The 13,851-nt window shown below is 42.8% G+C and overlaps 1 protein-coding gene across 5 annotated transcripts in view; it reads right to left on the bottom strand.

Annotated features, from left to right (window-relative positions):
- MCC (MCC regulator of WNT signaling pathway) overlaps window positions 1-12,077 on the bottom strand; it is a 372,812-nt gene extending 360,735 nt beyond the window's left edge. For 2 of the 5 annotated variants that reach the window (XM_084778403.1, XM_084778404.1), the window contains exon 1: window positions 11,876-12,077. In XM_084778403.1, coding sequence (XP_084634529.1) covers window positions 11,876-12,000 — 125 coding nt within the window. In that variant the 5' untranslated portion in view covers window positions 12,001-12,077. The remainder of the gene's footprint in view (window positions 1-11,875) is intronic. The other 3 variants (XM_084778406.1, XM_084778407.1, XM_084778408.1) reach the window with 3 other exon arrangements.
- Window positions 12,078-13,851: the final 1,774 nt, after the last annotated feature.

Below are 13,851 nucleotides of genomic sequence, written 5' to 3'. Positions count from 1 at the left end.
TCTAGGCACAATCTGCCACAGCACGCTTTCGACACGGGTCCTGGGAACCCAAACTCCTCATGCTTGTAGAGTCAGCATCCTTACCCACTGAACCATCTCCCTAGCCCCACCAAATGTCTCCAAATTAAACTTTAGACACATAAGTTCAACATTTAAACAGGAGGCAAGTTTATAGGAAATATCTAGAGAGGTAATTTTGATGTCTAAGCCACAATAAAGGCCATTCGATGGATAATAAAATACGTTGAACCAACAGTTCTACTCTGGAAAAGATATTAGCAGTAAAGGTAGTTCCAAACCGGTGAAAATAAATAAACTCAAAGAATGTCTTAACAATGATATTTCTGTATTTTTGAAAAGCGGGAATGGGTTAACCTTTGTATTTGGGAGCTGAAAGGGCCCTTTCATTGCTTTAACAGTACGTATAAAGAGCACAATCTTAGCAGAAACCAAGGACCCTTCCCAGGATGATATTTTTTTTGTCAGGTCTCATCCAAAGAAAGCAGGACCCACAGAAAGCCAGCTTAACAGAAATTCTTCCTTCTCTTTTGGACAGGACACGGTGGAACAAAAGAACAATATTATAGTTTTTTAAAGATATATTTACTTATTTCTTATTTCTACTGTATTTTGTCTGGGTGTATGCCTAAACACCAGAAGAGGGCACCAGATCTCATTATAGATGGTTGTTAGCCACCATGTGGTTGTTGGGAATTGAACTCAGTGCTTTTGGAAGAACACCCAGTGCTTTTAACCTCTGAGCCATTTCTCCAGCCATGAGAACAGTATTCTAATTGGAAGCAGCAATGGGGCAGCTTCTATGATAAGGCTGCTCATGAGTCATGGCTGCTAAGCCCAGGAAAATGTACATACGGGTTTCAGAGGTAAGGAGGGACAAAATAGAAGTGTGTTTTTTATCTCTATGGAGACTGTAGCCTCAGCTTAAACCTGGAAGTGTCTTCAAACCACCACAAAGATGTGATTTTAAGTCAGAACATAACCAAATTAAAAATCCTCCTTTTTTTTTTTTTTTTTTTTGGTTTGGGCAAACTTATAGTCCTATATGGAATGAAGAAAACAAAAACAAAAACAAAAGACCAAAAAACCAAAAACACCTATTCTTGGGCGAGGAGCACTGGTCTTCTGCAAGTTGAATATATGCTTTCATTTAAAGCTTGACATTTTATATTCTGAAAGTTTACTTTCTCTCCCATATTTGTATAATGTACAGTTTACAAGATATACTGTTGATATTATAGTGTATTTTTAAAGCTGTTTTTTATAAGGCCAGGCATAGTGGTGCCTACCTTGATGCTAGCACTGGGAAGGCCACAGAAGCAGGATAGAAAGTTCAAGGTGAACCTGGGCTACGTAACGATCCTGTCTCACACAAAGAGATCTTACTTTAGACACTGGAGGGTCCTTTCCTGGGTACACCCTCCCTCGAAGTTGTGAAGAATGAAATTTCTTTCCATTATTTTCCAAAGTCAGCAAAATCTACAGTGAAAATCAAATGTGGAGTTGAGGTGAAATAACATTAAATGCTACCTTGTTAAAAGTGACTTGCCTTGAGTTGGAGCCAAAAGAGCTGCCTTTAGCAACCCAAGAAGCCACAGAAAGCCTAGGAGTGCTGAGAATTCCTGGGGGATGGCAAAGATGAGCCCAACAGCTGCCGTGGGGTTAGCTGCAGGCCTAGTCCTGGTGGGCCCCAGCAGTTCTTCTGGCAAATAGCCATCAGCAATGGCATCATGAGTGGGAATGCAGGAGGAGCCCAGGAGACTGGCAAGGACCATTTGCTCATCATGACCCGATGGGACCCAAAGGCTTTGAAGCAGTTTCACAGACGTTTGCACAGCATATGCTGTACTAAGAAATGCTGGTAAGGTAGTTCAGAATTTCCACCCTCGAGTCTAGAGCTGATTCAGGGTTCCTTTTCATGTGCGTCCTAAAACACGCTCCTCCCAAGCTGCGTCTTTTGGAGTGTGCATGCACTATGCGCCCTGGAAAATGCTATAGTATATTTGTTGTAGCTGAGGACCCTTGATGTTTTTTTTTATTGCCATGATATGTAAACAGAGGGACTTTCAGATTTTACCTTCCCTCTTGAAAGCCTTCTTCCTCACACATCCTTTCTGTTCCTCTTATTTTCATGAATCCTTTTCCATGATTGTCTATATTTTTCCTATTCATAGGCCAGAACATGCAATCCCAGCTTGCTCTCCTTAAGTGGAATGTATGAACAAAAGTAAGAATTCCCATCCATGGAATTCTTTATGGGTGTTTTACCCTTCCCCCCTTTTCAGCCCACTAAGATGAAGCTCATCACACAGGAAGCCTGGAGACTCACAGGTCGCAACTGACAAAGATTGTATGTGGAGAACTCGAGGGAGACAGGGGAGTTAGGATAGTGTAGAGAGTACTGAAAGGGATTTATTCCCCAATTATCATACTAAGAATTTGCACTTAACTGTGTTCCTCACACTGTTGTGTGTCGTTTACATTTATGTAACTTTGAGATTTCCGTGAAAAGCAAACAACAGTGTATACGCCATATCAAATCCTGTTATTATTTATATGACTTTCATTAAATAATTTAGAGGAGACACTTTCTAACAGTGAAATTCTTCTATATTTGTAAATAAACTATATATAATATATTACATATCAATTGACAAGAAGAAAAGGAGTTGAAATAAAAGAGAAAAAAAACACCAAGAAAAATAATTCAAAGGGTTGGGAAGATGGCTTATTAAATAAGAGTGCTTGCGCTGGGTGGTGGTGCACACCTTTAATTCTAGTGCTAGGAGGCACAGGCAGGTGGATCTCTATGAGTTTGAGGCCAGCCTGGTCTACAAAGTGAGTTCAGGACAGCCAGGGCTACACAGAGAGACCCTGTTTCCGAAAACAAAATACAAATAAATAAAGAGTGCTTGTTCTGGAAGCATGAAGACCAGGGTTCAAATCCCTAGCACCCATGTAAAATGCCAGACATGGCTCTGTGTGCCAGTAACCAGCAGTGGGAGTCATAGACACCCTTTGTTATTGCTTATTATTTGTATTTACATATAAATGTGGGAAGGTAACCATGGAAACCAGAAGAGGGCATTGGATTCCCTAGAGCTGGAGTCACAGATGGTTGTGAGTCACTCAACATGGTTGCTATGAACCGACCTTGTGTCCTCCGGAGAAGCAATAGGTGCTTTTAAACTCTGAACCATCTATCCAGCCCAATTTCTGCTGCTTTAAACCACATAGTTAGTGTTTTGGAAAAGTGACCAAGTTAATGATACAGTATATTTGCAGATAATCTTCCACATTACACAAGTGGAACTTGGACGTGGGACAATACCACTAGTCCACTAATTCTTTAAGGCCACGGTTGTGGTTGCATTACAGACACACACGGGTGCAGGTCTTATGTCTTCATCATCAGCTTTCTTTTTATGTGGCCTTTATTTGGAAGGCAACAATGTATATATATATGGAACGTTTGTGTATAACTGGTATTAATTTAACTTAATAGCCTGCCTGATGCCAGTGTCCCCAGTAAAGAGCATCATGTGATCAAGCATACCCCAAGGAGTGCCGTAAATAACAACTGTCTGGACGAGGCTACGTGCTGATAACTGTTAATGGCAAAGGTCCACTTGGCTGAGAAAGCACGGGGATGAGCTCTATAATTGACTCGGCTTTATTGAATCTTACAGCTTAAAGGCACACTGAGTGGGGCACCCATTTAAAGTTTCTTTTAGAAAGACACACTGTTACTTCTGAGATGCTTTTAGGTATAAAACTCCTCCAATGTCTAACTCACTTAAAACACCCAGTTATCCCCAACTCTTAGGCATACATACACACATCACACACACACACACACACACACACACACACACACACACACACACACACACACATTCCTGTACACACATGAGTATGTACATGACCTCTGCCACTAAACAATGTTGTAAAATAGCTATTTTAATGAATGAAAACTTTTTTAAAACAAATTTCTTGGACCTGGACTCGAAATGGACTGTGAGCCCTGGCTGCCATCACTATGGCTTCTCAGCCATGAGCACACAGCAGAGGCTATGACTCTGACCTTCCTCAGCAGAAGCGTTCCTTCTGGCTCTGAACCTCCTGCGGAAGGCATTTAACTTCTTAGCTCCAGCAGGCCTGCCTGAAGACATTCTCCAGATGTCTTTCCATCGTTTCCTGTGTCTCCCCAGCTCAGATGGATGGGGTGACAGGAGGAAGTCCCCAGGAGAAGATCCCTGTGCTGATGGTACAGCCACTTCAGGGGAGCAGGGTCTTCAGGCCAGTTTGGGATTTACAAACAAATACTGAATTTTGGTTGGTTATTTAAATGATTGTTAATAATATAACCTAAGAATTGCTAAGCTAATAAAGAATGTTTAAAGTACCCTTAAATCATCCATATTGCTCCTTATTAAAATTAGATGTCTTGGGCTAGAGAGATGGATCAGTGGTAAAGAACACTGGCACTCTTGCAGAGGACTGAGGACCAGGTTCAGTTTGCAGCACCCACACTGTTGCTCACAACCCTCTGTAACTCCAGTTCCAGAGTATCTAATGCCCTCTCTCGGCTGCCAGCAGCATTGCACACTTGTAGTAATATAGATACATTCGGGTAAAACACAAGTGCATATAAAATAAGTAAATTTGAAACACATACACCTTTAAAACAGAAATTGCTTGTTTTTGTTTTCACATAAGTTGGAAATCTGTTACAGAAGCAAGGCTTTAAGACAGGGAGATGGGTTCCTTGGTAAGATCGCTCTTGTAGTAAATGACAGACATAACATAACTCTAAGCAAGGATACTTTAACTAACAGCTGTAAAAGTTTTCGTTGTGTGAGCCTATCTCAAAGGAAGAACTGATAGCAAAAATTATAAGAAGCGCATGTAAACCCCAAAGATGTTCCTGCAGTACCAGGAAGCTGGCTGGAGTGTTTAGCTTTAGGAGACAATTTAAAGAATTCTACTGCCTATAAAATGACTTGACAACACACACACACACACACACACACACACACACACACACACACATATATATATATATATATATACACACACACACATATAGTGCACATGTTCACACACATACACACACACACACACACAAACGCACACACACACTGACCTTGCGTTCAGGATTTTCCTGTTTCAATTTCCCCAGTGCTGGGTTTGCCGCTAGAGAATGTCACCACAACTGACTAATAGGTTGATTCTTGGTGGCTCTAAATGTTAGCTTCTGAGTGAGGGCCAGGAGATACACAGTTATGACACCACTCATCCATAAATAGAACAAATAAATCCTTTAGTAACACCAAGGGACCAATGATGGAGTAGAGTATGATAGTATGTGCATCTCAAACACAAAAACGACGCAATGTTTGAATGAGGGCACCCCAGTAAAAATGTAACTGTGTAAGGGTACAAGACAGTACAACAGGAGCATGGGGCTACTGACATATGGGCCACTTACTAGGAGTTAGAAATGAGGACTTGAGGGGTTGGACACAGAGAAGGGACGTAGGGCTCTGGTTAGCAAGGTTATATACAACTTCACTGTCATCTGACGGTAATGACAAAGCCAAGAGCTGAGCTTGGGGGAAAAAGCCAATGCAACAGGGAGGGAAGTGTGCTGGTGCACGAGTGGGGAAGGAGCTGGCTTCAGGAAAGTGGACAAAGAGGAAGAGATCCGTGGAAACTGAGTCCTGAAAAACTGAGAAGGTCCTCATTGAAAAGACAGGTAGGGAGCAGGGTATTTACAGGGGTGGGGGTGGGGTGAGGGCTGGGGGGGCCGCGTGTGCTGAGCCTGGTGCTTGGAGCTGCCTGGCAGCACTGAAGGCTGGAGGGTGGGAGGAATGTGAGGGGAGATAGTACAGTCGCTGCGCAACAGTCAAAGACTTTAAATTAAGCGCCCAAGAAGAAGTCTGAACTTATCTTTAGAGAACAGGCAAAGGCTGAAGGGTTTTAAGAGATGCCTGTTCAGTTTCATATTATAGAAAAACAACATTAGTGTCAGTAGAGTGGCCTGAAAGGGGCAACCCAGAGGGTTAGAATAAGACCACAGTAATTCTGGTTAAGAGATAAAGTTTAAGAAACCAAGTCGTGAGTATAGAGATGAGCCCCACAATTTTCACCTCTTGCCTATAATACATATAAAACCTCCATCGCAGTGTTTATAAGAGTGAACGCCCCACCAGCAATGTTCCCACAGCAATTTTCTTCTGTTTATGACTGTGAAATAAGCTCAGGTTAAGATGCCTGCCTTTTTGCTTCCCCCATCAATAATCAATGGTGTGAGTTTGGTAATGGCTCATTTACATATTTAAACTGACATTTTGAAATGACAATGAGAAGCTGGCAATTAAGCGTTCTCTGAGGATATGCCCTTTCCCCTCCATATGGCTTCCACTTTGGGACTAGGACTTGAAGAGCTTTTTGATTTACTAAGCAACGGAGACTCTTTCCAGCTGAGGTCCGTACGTAATTTCATTTAGAACGCAAATGCCTGCACCAAGATTGTAAATGGCATTCCTACCGATGCCAAGACGCCAATTAGGACATGGAATCATTCTCGCTATAGCGGGCTAGAAATTAAAAAGTAAAGGTCCTGAAGGCTTTGGAAGAAGACAAGCTCTCTTGTTTTAGCTGGGTACGTGATAAAAAAAGGCTCTCAAAAAGCATAGGGTGCCTTTGCTTCTCAATTTCAAAAAGAGATACTGGTTCCTGCTGCTAGGAACACACAAAGGGGTGACTCAACTTCAACATCCAAAACACACACCATCATTAGACTACACCTTAGTGCTAGGTGCATCTTAGTGCTAGGTGCTCAGTAGTCCCTGAACTCTGGGTTTTTATCTTTGGCAGCCTGATGTTTTCAATGTGAAAAAAAAAAATAAAAGAGGACGAGCGAGACAAGTCAGAGGGTACCCAAAAGGACTTAGATCCCCAGAGGGAGAGAAGGAGAGAAATTACCACCACAAAATTTTATCTGATCTTTCACACAATCACCATGGCATGCGCACACACACACACACACACACACACACACACACACACACACACAAAACCACTTTTTAAAAAATTGGATTTAGGGACCACTGTATCAGACAGAGCCCATACCTAACATACCCAAAGTGGCCAAAAACCTAGAAACTTACCACTACTCCTCTGCTATAGGAACATAGCTGTGAAACAACTCCCAGGGGCATTGTCATAGCCACAGATGACTGCCTCAGTCAACCCTCATTAGAGAAGTTTCTAATTGCAGTAAGTGGGAATTAACAGAGACCCACAATTGGAAAAGGGGCAGAGTGAGAGGCTTTGGAGCACTCAGCCCTAAGCAGTATGTGTTTATTAAACCCTCCTCTCACAGGCTCTGGAATCTATGAGGAAGAGAAGATGATGTCAAGGAAACAGTGACTTCCAGACAAACACATGTGAACTCACAGAGACTGGGATAGCACACGCAAGACCCGCCCAGGTTCAGACTGGACAAAATCAGGACAAGTAAGTGGCTTTGTTGAACAATGATTCGCACATTAGAAAATCCATCTCATTAAAGTGAACAGTACATTTTTTTCAGTATACTCACAGAGTTGAATTTGCACATCAACTTGGGTAATTAGCCATCTTAAAAACACTACTTTGTTTCCGGGTGCAGTGGCACGAGCTTGTAATCCTAGCACTTGGGGAGGCCGAGGCAGGTTGATCGCTGCAAGTTCAAGGCAGACTGGTCTACAAAGTGAGTCCAGGACAACCAAGGCTACACAGAGAAAGCCTGTCTCAAAAAACCAAATTTAAAAACAACCCAAAAAGCAAACAAACAAATTTCCCTGTCCATGAACATAGGATGCTTTTCCAATCATTTTTAATGAACTAGAGGAATGACAAAGTATATATGTCACTGTAAGAACAAATGATACCCTTGGTGATGGGATCATGGCTAATTTGGATTTTGTTTTTGTACATTTGAATATTTTTCAAATTGTCAGGAAGAATATCTTCCACATATCAAAAGAAGTCATCTTAAAGTAAAATATCCCTTCATCAAATATATGCAGTAAATACTTATGTGATCTACAAAATGAAAAGAGCGTTTCAGAAAACAAAGTTTGGTACTATGATAGAGACTATCAGTGGGATAGAATGAATCCGTTTTAATAAAATAAATCTACTTTCTTTTTTAAAGATCAGCTTCGGGGGGGCTTTGCAATTCTATAACTCAATAATAAAAAGACAAATAACAGAAACCTAAACCAGGTCCGGCATTCCTCCAAAGATCATCTACAAATAGCCAATGAGCACACAGTGACATGTTCAACATCATTAGCCATTAGAAAAATGCAAATCAAAGCTAGTATGAGGAACCACTGTATACACAGCAGGGTGGGCCATAGATGATTAGTGCCTGTAAAGATGCAGAGAAGGCACAGCTGCTTGTAGGGATGTAAAACGGTGCAGCTACTCTAAAAAACTGTCTAATAGTTCTTCAAAAACTTAAACATAGAATTTCCGTGACACTCAAGAATTCTACTTCTAGGAATACACCTAGAAATAAAAGAGAATATGAGCATACAAGAATTTATACATGAATATTCATGACAGCATTATTCACAGCAGTCAAAAGATAGAAACATTCAAATGTGCCTCATCTGATGAACAAACAACATATGTTGTATTCTTGCAATGAACTATATGATTCAGCCACAAGAAGGAACGAAGCATCGATACATATGAAAACAGGAGGAACCTTGAAAGCGTTAGCTAACTGATAAAGGAACACCACAATCACAAAAGAGCATATATAATTCCATTTATATGAAGTATCCAGAAGAGAGGCATAAAACTGATTAGCAGTTGCTAAGTTTTGGAGCAATGGGCAGAAGAGGGAAACGAGAGCCAAAGAGAACAGGTTTGGTTTGTCCAGCTTTTAAGGCACCAAAGTTTGAGCAGAGATCTTGGGGTGAAGGTTAAAAAGCAAGTAGTAGGCTTTAGCTATTTGTCAAAGGTATGCTCAAAGTAGGCAGGTTCGTGTTCAGGAAAGACAGATGCCACAGCTGATCGTGTTCATGATGCAAGCACGAGGACCTGACTTTGGCTTTCCGGTACAGCACATCCTTGAAGCTCCGAGGTTTGAAGATGTGCAGACGCTAGGATCCCTGGATCTTACTGTCCTGACAGTTTGGTAGATTAATGAGCTCCAGGGTCCCTGAAAGACTCTGTCTCAAGAATAGAGAGGAGGAGCCAGAGAAAAGGCTCAGCACAGAGCACACGCCCTTTTACCAGAGAACTGGAGTTCAATTCCCAGCATCCATGGGGGCGCAACTCCAACTTCAGTAGGGTCTAACACCTCTAGTCTCTGCAGGCACTTGAGCTTATGTGCACGTACCCACACACAGCACATATACATAGATAAAAATAATAATAATAAAAAGCTTTAAAAAATAAATAAGTTAGAAAGCAATCGAGAGAGAAACCTGATGTCAACTTCTGATTTCCATGTACGCGAAAACACACATTTACATGCACACACACACACACACACACACACACACACACACACAGAGAGAGAGAGAGAGAGAGAGAGAGAGAGAGAGAGAGAGAGAGAGGTTAAAAAGTGACCCTTACTGCTTCCTATAATATGATATGTGGGATCCAGAATTCACTACTGTGGAACTCAAGCTTAAGTCATGCTAATAATGAAGTGTACTAAAAGAACCCGCTGTGATGTCATTTCTATCCGGTCCCAGGATAAGAAGCCTGCTGATGGTTTCGTGGACCATCTCTGATACTGAATGGGGTTTTAGATTCTTTTGACAGCTTAGAAGCTCCTTGTCAGAATCACCACTTCTGGCACTCTTCAGGTAGCCACATCCTTTTCCTGGTGGGGAAGTCTAGCTCCAGAGAACAATGACACCATGAAGTCCCATCTTTTGTCTCCCTGACATTCACCCCCACTGCTTCTCGCTTTTATTTTTCTTTCCTCCAGACATAAGGTCGCCAGCCCACTCCAGTTTAGGGTGAGGACTGGAGCTAGTATAGTCAAGTGAAGATTACTGTGGACGAGGCAGCTTTGTCATAGGGACTGGTTACTACTTTCCCATCCGAAGCTACTGCTTGCTCTTAGTGACAGAACAACTCAGATTTTGTTCAGGGAGCATTGTACCTATCAAGATTACAATTTCATTCACACTCTGTTGCAAACAGAGGTGTTGAAGGGTTGTAATTTGAACAATAAAATATTTGCGTAAGACTTGTTATAACGATAAAGGCACTACATAATACAACTTACATCTTCCTCTAGAACTTGGGGGGGGTTGTTTTGTTTTCAGCTGGAGCTACAGCAATTATATTTGCGTTATGGGTGGTTTACATGAGGAATTGTACTGGAGAAAGGAGGAGGAAATCTGGGAACTGGTGGTCCCATAGAAATGTTACCGTTTCAGTGTAGAAATTCTGACTTTCATGTTTAATAAAATTTTCAGTCTTCAAGACAAAGTCCTCAAATTTTGTTTAGAGAATTCATTACTCTCAAGGATAAACAGTTCCATTATTGAAACTAAAATGAGCATTTATACAGCTAAGAGTAGTTCAAATAAAGTAGGCCAAATTAGGAAGGGAAAGATAAGATGTTGCTAATTTCCCATATGCACTCTTGCTTGTGTGAAATTAAATTCCTTTTGCATTCCAACTTGAATGTATATTGCTTTTTATTATTACAATAAGAAGATGGCTGTCCACATAAGCAAACACCTAAACCACAAATTATAATAAACTTTAAAAAAAATCATAGCACTAAATTCAAGCTAAAAACAAATAAACAACTCCCCCAAACCCAATGTGTGATATATCAGAATTACATGCTGCTTTCATTTCAGAACAGAATTATTCTATATTTTTTGGTCTTTAAAGTATTTCTCAATGAAACTTTGGAAAAATAATAAAAATTCATCAAGATTGATAATTGAATCAAGTCTCAAACAAATGCTGATTTTTGTACTTGCCAAATTGTTACTGGTTAAATGGCCTATTTCAGAACGCTTTTCAATAACGTAGGGAAAATATTTCTTGCTTCCTACTTCATTTAAGTAGGCAAGTACAAACAGCAAGCTGGCAGCCTCAAATTTTCAAAATGGATATTGAGCCTACCCAAGACGTAGTCTAAAGAAACAGAATATACAAAAGTTAGAGTGTCTGGTTTGTTTAAGGCAATTAAAAATTCGGTGCATATTTCTTCATTTTCAGATGTCAATCTTTCATAAAGCATATTGCAACTTTATGAGTGCACACTACACCTTCAGCTTCTAAGGCTTACACATTTGGGAAGTACTCATCATTTGGCCCAGTGCTATAGCCTAAAGCCACACCGCCAGACTTGAATCTGCAAGCAAACACCACAAGGACAAACGGAGGTGCCAGGCTCCTGCAGCGACACACCTCCAAACAGGGTGGAGAGCAGGCGGGCGGGGGGCGGGGGGGGGTTCAACCTTCTAGACTCATCTTCAAACCCTAGATCGATCCTGGTCATTTCCTGTGGTCCAGGGCAGTGTGCCCTCTTTCCGAACTCTTAGGTACTTTTCCTAAGCTAATTTCCTGTAGGTGTCTGTCACTGACAGGGTTGGCAGCCGGTCCACCACAACGCACTGGTGCCTGCGGTATCTCTGCAGCCCCAGGAGAGCAGCGCCTCCTACCTGGGCCCCGTCGGTACCGCCGGAAGGCAGCTAGAGCAGCCCCTAGTCTACAGTTGTCCAGCCCGGGACGAGCTCCCGGAACCACACCAACTTTCCTCGCGGGACGAGTGCGCAAGCAACTTGCTGGAGTTGGGCCAAGGGTTGCCTACCTGCTAATATAGCCATCGCCGTCGCCGTCGCACGTCTGGAAGAGCCGCCGCAGACGCTCCTCCTCGCCGATGCTGGACGTGTCGCTACTGCCTCCGCTGCTGTTACAGGCGCTCACAGCCGCCATCGCGCGCCCGCCCTGGGTAGGAACAGCCAGGACCTGCACGGCTCGCAGCCGCTGACTGCCCCGAACCTGCCCGATGACGGAGCATGCCCAGTGGCCGCCTGGGCGTTCCTGGCGACTGATTCCACCTTTCCGGGTTTTGCCAGGGCAGAGAAGATGGGTTCTCTAGAAACGCTTTTGTGGCACCTGGGGAGCGAGAGTAGCTCTGGGAATCAGAGAGCCCGGGGTGCCTACCTGGACACCAGAGAGGGCTTCGGGCCAGGTCCCTTGACACTTGGAAACCATTCAGGCAGAAAGCCGGTGTTTCCTGGTACTAGTGTGCAGAGTAGGGGGATTCCTTTTCGCTGGGGCGGGGTGAGGGTGGGGAATGGAGGGCACCTGTATTGCAGGCTCAAAACTCTGTGTGATCCTGCTTTCCAGAACGTGCTGGGAATGAGGCCCAGATGGCTGGCATTTAATGTTTACACCTGGCAAGCCACTTCACTCGGCCCTTATTTGTCTTCCACTGGAGCATTTTCTGCCTTTCAGTGGGACTATCTGTACTTTGGGTTGGTTTCTGATAACAGTGCTCTGCTAGCTGGCTGGCTGCACTTTATGCCAACTGCTTTGATCACATCAGCACTGAACGTAACAGATCGTTTCACTTGATCCACACTACAGACCTAGAAAATCCCTCGCTTGGGAAGTTGATAGCGTTATCGGGTTATCTTAAGGGTCAAGGAGATAGTGCATAATTCAGGACAACACCCCGCCTCAGCTGTGTACTCAATGGATACTAATCCTCACCTGCCAGTAGGACTCCTGAGGTACTGAGCCTTGCTCCAGGTTCCCGAGCCTTGTGTCAGCGCAGAGGCAAGCCTAGGCAATCATAACTACACATCAGGAGCTCTTAAACACCACACTAGCCTATCATAGCAAAAGGCAAAGGAACCACAATGAAACAATTTGTGGTTTAGTGAATGATTCATTATTCTGTTCCAGGCTTTCTGCCAGAGGTCTGGGAAGTCCTGGGGTGGTTTAAAAACATGCCCCAAAATTCTTTGGTGCACGTCTCATCAGAAGGCGGAGTACGCTGTCTCCTCTTAAACCTAACCGGGACTTTGTAACTGCCATGACTTCTGAAGCTAGCTTTAAAAAGGGAGCAGATTCTACTTGGCGGCTCTCTTTTGGGATAAAAACCTTGCATGCTACAATCTTCTCTGAAAGAAGTTTGGCTACCCAGAAGCTGCTGTGCTTGAGAATGCATGCAAAGAGACTGTAAAAACAAGAGAGCTATGGAACAGACTCCAGATGTTTGAGCCTTCTCTGACCTGGATCCAGACATGAGTGAGATATGATGCTTTCTCTAGATATTGCAAACCCATAACCAAAACCAGAGCCTCTGAGAGTCAAGCCAACATTCCGGGCCACTAATGATAACCACAAAAGGGCTGCTGTGGCTTAAGTCACTGGGTTTCAAGGTGATATGTTTGTTCAGCGGTAGGAAGTTGGAGTGAGTTCATCTGTCTTAGGACTGTCTACAGTTCAGCAGGAAGGGGTCTTTGTTTGTTTTTTGTTTTGTTTTGTTTTGTTTTTTCTCTCTCTTGTTTTAAATCCTGTTTACCTATTCCTACTTCGGTTCCTTTTCGTTCTGCAAGTTTGGAGTATTTCAGTTGTTTTGGGGACCCTTGTCATCAGACAATGGATGCTTTAGAAATTAGTCTGGGGTCGCAAAAAGTAACCACGCAATCCAAAACTTCAGCAAGGAAAATTTTTTTTTTTACTTCTGGACTGAAGAGATGGCTCAGCCTTTGAGGTTACTTTCTGTTCTTGCAGAGGACCTGGGTTTGTCTCTGAGCACCAACATGGCAGTTT

The sequence above is a fragment of the Acomys minous genome, assembly GCF_964271855.1.
Source record: "Acomys minous genome assembly, chromosome: 4".
Lineage (NCBI taxonomy): Eukaryota > Metazoa > Chordata > Mammalia > Rodentia > Muridae > Acomys > Acomys minous.
Note: the sequence above shows the minus strand (reverse complement) of the source record. Positions and strands in the feature narration are given on the sequence as shown.